Below are 7,121 nucleotides of genomic sequence, written 5' to 3' on the forward strand. Positions count from 1 at the left end.
TGTGATCTCTTTTACCTTGTTTACTATCCATTCTTTGTACTTAGTGCATATGTACATCTTAGACCCTTTATTATTATTGGATTTCATGTTTGATTTTTTTCTCCTGGAAAACACTCCTTTCATTCTTATTAATAAATTTGACTTAGAATCATTTTATGGCAACCAGATTAGTAGATCCACCCACACAATTTCCTCCTTTTCTGGCCCTTTTCAGTTTAAAGCCTATTACTTAATTCCAATTGTTAAGTGATTCTTCTCTATGTAATGTTCTCTTCTCAAATCTCTAGTACATATTAGAGCTTATCTTTCCTTCCTCAGATGCAAAGTTTTTTTTTCTTTTTTTATCCTATATCACTTCCCAATGACTTCCCCCTCCAGTAGAATTTCCTTTTATTTTCTTTAATCCTACTATCACTTTCTAATGACTGTCCCCCTTTAGTAGAATTTCCTTGGTAACAAATCACAAAAAAAAAAAAAAGAAAAACATTATTGTTTCTTTAAATATATACTTCATTGCATACCTATAGTTTACCATCTCTATGCTAAAAAGCATAACAGATGGTTCACAATTTTCTGAATTATAAATTCACTGATGTTTTCAAAGAACATTTTATTATCACTAAAAATTGAGAGTGAAAATACTTTCCCCTAGCACTTTCACCATCTCTTTCTGCGTGGAGTCCAGCTTAGAAATTGCATTTAAGTTACTGCTATTTTGTACTGGAAGGACACAAAAATACCATATTCATAGAAAGTAACTGCAAAATTGTTTTACAATCCTTCAATCTTTAGAAGGCGCTTTCTTGGGAAAAGCTTGAGACTAAATATTGTGGAAAACTGTTCATGTACATATATACATTGATCTGAAAAATTATTGAGAGAGGGCTGGCCTTCTGAATAATGTTTAATTTATCAAATTGAGCCTTCCAATTTTTCTCTCAATAGAACAGTACAATCTTTTTGTACTACCTTTCATTTGCAATTACTGTAATCCTTCCAGGACATTATGCAAACAAAATCAAAGCCTTAAGCAAAAAACAAATTGTTTGACAAGGTGGAAATGTTTCTTTGCATTTCTTTTATATTGATTCTGTACCTTCATTTTGCATACAGAAGTAGACCTACCTGGCTATAGATGTCATTAATAGCCACCTTCAAATTTGCATATGACCTAGAGGTAGAAGACTTAAGTATATCTAATAGATTCTTTCATTTCCAGAGAGCCAGAAACTGTTTCTTTTTCCAACATTGCTTCTATCCACAGGGCAATTGAACAACTCATTGTCAAGAAATGTCTAGATCTGTGAATTTATCCAAGAATAATTAGTAGTCCTTTCTACATCACCTCCACAATCTTGCTTTCTTCATTTGATCTATCTATATTTTATGGAACATAAGTCAAGGCATTTGTGTGCAATGGAATTGATCTCCACAAAAACAGATATAAATAAATAAGCATAGATATGAGTATGTGTGTAATCAATGTTTAATATAATAATTTACAATACATAATTAAACAAATACTTTAATTTACCAAGCAAGCTTAAGACTTTTGCTCTCTCTCTCTCTCTCTTAAGACTTATTAAGTCTCTCCACAAAGCACAGGATCATTCTAAATAAAAGAGTTTTTGAATATGTATAGTTTGAATTTCTTTAATCTCCCTTTTACATTTAAAAATAATACCCAGCCAATGTTCAATGCTCTGGAACAGTAATTCCCAAGGCATTTTTTTGTTCTGCAAAGTCTTTCAACCATTAACCCAATAATAATAAAATGATCAATCAGTTGGATTATTTAATATGCTACTAAAAATATTAAGTTCTCACAATAAAAACAATATTTTACCCCAAATCTCTAATGTAAAATTTACAAATTACAAATATATAAACATTTTGTAAAAGTTAAAAGTAATCTAGCAAGACATTATATTTATGCTATTATCTGCAAAACTTCAGAATAAGTATATGTTATAAATTTCATTTAATATAGTGGTTTGGAAACATTTGATGACAGGTTGAGAAATCAGAATAACATGTTGCTTTTGAATTCCAGGTCCCTGCTTATACACTGGGCATGAAACTCAGTCCTGGATGTCTTGTCATTGTCAAGGATATTCAATCTTTTATAACTACAGATAGACCATAATGAAATAAAATGAGCAAATTTATCAGAAAGCACCCAAAAATAGGATGTTACCATCAGAGTTCAGATTTTTTCTCTCTGACCTAGAACTTCAGTTTCACGTTCTCTTTTAGGGGTAAAGAAAAACAAAATTAAAGGCATGGAACACATAAATACAAATTCATACATTGTAGGATAGAAACAAATAGAATCCTAATTGTATCTATTGAGATTTCTTCTCCTTAACACTCTTCTTTAAAATTCACCCTAATATCACTAGCTATATGATCTTTTCAATTACAAATATATAATAAATTTACATAAGTCTACATAATCTATATAAATCAATTATTTTAGGCAGAAAACAGCAGAACTTGCAAACATTAGCAAAAATTTAAAAATTCAAGAAAAAGTAAAATTATGAAGAAAATCTAAAGCAACCCTCTAATCACATCACCCCAGATAGTTTAATAATTTTATATTGTTTGTACATCAAAAGAACTATATTTCTTTTATATATTTCTTTTGATGTACAAACACACACATATACATATATACCTTAAAATAATTAATTCCTCTGAACTTGGCACAACTTGATGGTTATCTTTGTATGTTGTTAGAAAGGAAATATTTTTATTAAGAAGTAAGCTCAATAATTGTTGGTGTGAGTCCAGTTGATCAATGGGAAGGCTTTCTCCACATTGGCTTAATACCTTCTAGATTTTAGTGGCTTAGAACAGTTTTCCTGGATTTATCAGGTCGATGCACTTATCTTTCTGTTTTGTTCCAGGAAAAATATAATTTGTGCAATGGAATTCTGGAATACCACCTTGGAGAACACCTTCTTCCTCATTGGAATTCTCCAGGACAGTAAGTTCCCTGGACTGATTTGTGCCACAATCACATTCCTCTATCTTGTGGCCATGATCAGCAATGGTCTCCTACTATTATTAATTGCTATGGACAAACAACTTCATGTGCCGATGTACTTTTTACTCAGCCAGCTCTCACTTATGGATTTGCTCTTTACAACTGTCATTTCCCCCAAAACACTAGTGGATTATTTGCGTGGACAGAGCACCATCTCTTTTTCTGGCTGTGGATTTCAGATGTTCCTAATACTGACACTTGGAGGTGCTGAAGACATCCTGTTGGCCTTCATGGCATATGACCGCTATGTGGCTATTCAACATCCTCTGAACTATATGGTTTTCATGAGACCCAAAGTTTGCTGGTCCATGGTGGCAACATCCTGGCTCTTGGCATCCTTTAATTCCCTTATCCACACCACATACACCATGCATTTCCCTTTCTGTAGAGCCCGAGAGATACACCACCTGCTCTGTGAGATCCCTCCCCTGCTGAAGCTCGCATGTGCTGACACCACAAAGTATCAGTTCATGGTATACACAATGGGAGTGACATTCCTCCTCTTCCCTCTCTCTGCTATCCTTGCTTCTTATACTCTAGTTTTAACTGCTGTGTTCCACATGCCATCAACACAAGGGAGACAGAAAGCTCTCCTTACCTGCTCATCCCATCTGACAGTGGTTGGGCTCTACTATGGAGCTGCTGTGTTCATGTATGTCCTACCCAGTTCTTACCATAACCCTCAGCAGGACAATATCCTTTCTGTGTTCTATACTGTTATTACTCCAACTCTGAATCCCCTAATCTACAGCCTGAGGAACAAGGATGTACTAGGTGCACTAAAGAAGGTACTAGGAAAAGGCATCCAAAAACCAAAATTGTAGGAGCTTAGATAGGTCTTTGCTTGATCTCTCAGCAGACAGCCAATAAATAGGAAATACTCTCTAGGCTTGTTTCCATCTGTCTGAATCATTTCATGTGGCACAATAATAAAATTTTCTTTTCTATTCTTATTTCAACACTATTGCATTCTATCCATGAGGGTATTCAGGAGGGCAACATAAGAAAAATTCTAATGAAGTACAAAATATTTTCTTTTCTATTTCCTGGCAATAATTGTGCCCAGGTAATAAGACTTACACTTTATAATGCATTCAAGAATTCTTTTGAAGGAATTGTAGTCAAAATCAACAGCCTATAGTTTGAAAAATACACTTTCCTACTTTTGAAAACTCACATAAAATTTATCCCACTTCAGTAGTGTAATGTTTCTCACAATCTTTGTGATTTTTCAAAGACCACAAATATAGCTCAACAACCGCCCATTTGAACATCATTATCTGTATGATTTTGAGTTCTGCCACAAGTCAATTCACCCACTCTCTACTTAAAAATATCAAGGAAAGAAAAATCCACTATTTCAAAGGATAATTAATTATGTTAATACAATTTTGCTTTGATCAAATAAAGTTGAGGATCACCATAAGTGTATTGAGCATAAACAGATAGTAATGGGAAAGAATTCAGAAGACCCCGGGTAAAAGGTGTTTTAAGGCTGCATGCATAATTAGAAAAAGAAATATGGGCAGTTACAAAGTGTTAGCAAGAAATAACATTGCTCCACTGATATCTCCAACAATGCCAAAACATTTTTTAAAAAGGTAAATCTCCTGTTCAAGATTTTCACAAGAACATATGAGTTCTAAGAGCTGGTAGGCATTGTTGGGTTCTATTTTCACATCATTGAGAATACAGAGCTGTGAAAGTATAAAAATAGAACCTGGTCTAACTAATTGTTTGTATTACATCTGGGGCTTGGAGTTAGGAGGGAGTTAAATGCCTGGGAGTATTAAGGGAATTGGAAGGAGATACTTTTTATATTCAATAATTTAAAATCCTATATTTTTTTAAAAGAAGTTGGTATTTAACTGGGCTATACATTGTAAAAGTACTTCCCCAAAGCTGCTAATTCTAGCTATCTAAGTCCCTAAAGAAAGCAAATCTCTTTTTTTGTTATTCCTAACTTTGGACTACAACTATGAAAGAGAAGCCTGCAGGAATGTCCTTAGTAGGTCAAACCTCTTACATTTCCCTCTCCTGAGGACAGTAGAATGTCCTTCAAAGACTATGGAAGAATCATTAGATTAGATCTAGAGTCTAGGAGACCTGAGTTAAAATCCAGCCTCAGACAAATACTAGTTATCTTACCTTGAGAAAGTCACTCAACAGTTTCCTTGTTATTTTCTACCAAGGCCCAAGCTTCATCTGCAAAGGATAAAACAAATTATCTGCTAATGAATCAATTAAAGTGCTTCAAAGCAGATTGGATAAGAATTGGCCAAGGGATTGAGAAAATTAAGTATCTTGTTAGAATAACAAATCCCTACCACTAGCATTCACTCAAGAGCCTTTATCTTTTTCCTCTTTGTTTTTTTTTTTTTTTTTTTTTTTTGTTTGTTTGTTTATTTTTCTTTTTAAATATTTCCCCCATTCATTCCTTCAAAGTTTTTCATTTTTCAAACAAGTTGAAGGTTAAAGAGGCATTCTTTCAATCCTTTCACCTTGGGGGTTGGAGGGAAATTTTTACACTTGCATTTCTTTCTCAACTTTGGAAGAAATATAAATTAGTCCAATGGGAATTCCCCCAATGTTCTCTCCTGGGTAGCATTCTACTCTTTTCTCTTTATACTCTCTCAATTTCAGATCTCTTCAGGTTACATGGATTTAATATATCATCTCTGTGCAGATGATTCTCAGATCAATATATCAATTTCTAATCTCTCTTCTAATTTCCTAGCTCCTTTTACCAGCTTTTTGAACAGTTCAAATCAGATGTTCCATAGTCTTCTTAAAATCAACATATCCAAAAGAGAATTCATTAACTTTCCTCCAAAGTCTTCCTTTCTTTTAACTGCTGAAGGAATCGTCACCCTCCCTGTTACCCAACTTCCCAATCAGTGTCATTCTAGATACCATATTTATTGATCTTTTATCTAAGCTTGTATTTTTCACTTTAATGTCTTCTATATATTATGCCTTATTACCATCCAAGCAACCAAAACCATTATATGTAGGTATACTTTAGAGACATTGCAGGTTCAGTTCCAGACCATTGCAATAAAGTAAATGTCACAATAAAGAGAATCATGTTTTGTTTTGTTTTGTTTTTAATTTCCTAGCACATATATAAATTAGGTTTACATTGTAGTGTAATCTATCAGTATTTTGTGGGACAGTGACCCTTACCCAAATTAAAAATCAGAAACTCTTAAGGTTAAAAAAAAAAAAAGGATTTATTACAAATTTGTAAGAAAAGACAAATCCCAAAAGAGAAGGTATCACCTCTGAAAGAGGAAGGAATTTATGACCAAAGAAGAACTAGAGATCATTACTGATCATAAAATAGAAAATTTTGATTATATCAAACTGAAAAGTTTTTGTACAAACAAAACTAATGCAGACAAGTTTAGAAGGAAAGCAATAAACTGGGAAAATATTTTTACAATCCAAAGTTCTGATAAAGGACTTATTTTCAAAATATATAGAGAATTGACTCTAATTTATAAGAAATCAAGCCATTCTCTACCCTTGAACTGCTACCCTTATTTGTTGTATATGTAGCTCCTCTCCCTTTATTTATGATCTCTTTGGTTACAGATACAGTAATGGTATTATTGAATCTAAGGGTATAAATATTTTGATTATTAATTAGGTTAGCTATTAATTAATAAATTATGATCAGTGACCTCTTTCAGTAAACAAAAACAAAATCATGGAGGCACTGAATGCTTTAAATACTTTTAGAAAATTGGATGCACCTGACAAGTGAAGGTCAAATAATTTGACAATTAACAGGGAAATGAGCTAAAAATTTTCAGCTTTTTGTTAGTTTTCTTCTTTCTGAGATGAGTCAAAGAGCATGAGTTCATTGTTTTGGGGCAGGAATTAACCTAGCTTAGATTCTGTTTACACTCTAAATAAAAATAAGGTCTGCCCAAACCAGGAAGCATTTTCCCTAAGGAGAAATGCAATTTCCTTTATCATCCAAGCCCTTCAGAGACTGGTTGATCTATGCCGCCAATTTTTCTAGTTCCCTCACTTCTCTCTCCTCCTCTCCAAGACATCAAGG

General features: G+C 33.3%; 1 protein-coding gene across 1 annotated transcript; it reads left to right on the top strand.

Annotated features, from left to right (window-relative positions):
• The first annotated feature begins 2,931 nt into the window (after positions 1-2,931).
• LOC127552438 (olfactory receptor 2AG1-like) lies at positions 2,932-4,442 on the top strand. Its single transcript, XM_051982959.1, has one exon. It carries the CDS (start codon positions 2,932-2,934, stop codon positions 3,874-3,876), a length of 945 nt encoding a protein of 314 aa, XP_051838919.1. The 3' UTR covers positions 3,877-4,442.
• Positions 4,443-7,121: the final 2,679 nt, after the last annotated feature.

This window comes from Antechinus flavipes, chromosome 2, assembly GCF_016432865.1.
Source record: "Antechinus flavipes isolate AdamAnt ecotype Samford, QLD, Australia chromosome 2, AdamAnt_v2, whole genome shotgun sequence".
NCBI lineage: Eukaryota > Metazoa > Chordata > Mammalia > Dasyuromorphia > Dasyuridae > Antechinus > Antechinus flavipes.

Excerpts from the sequence above, each read along its gene's own strand:
- LOC127552438 (XM_051982959.1), top strand. The coding sequence starts at position 2,932 with ATGGAATTCTGGAATACCACCTTGGAGAACACCTTCTTCCTCATTGGA.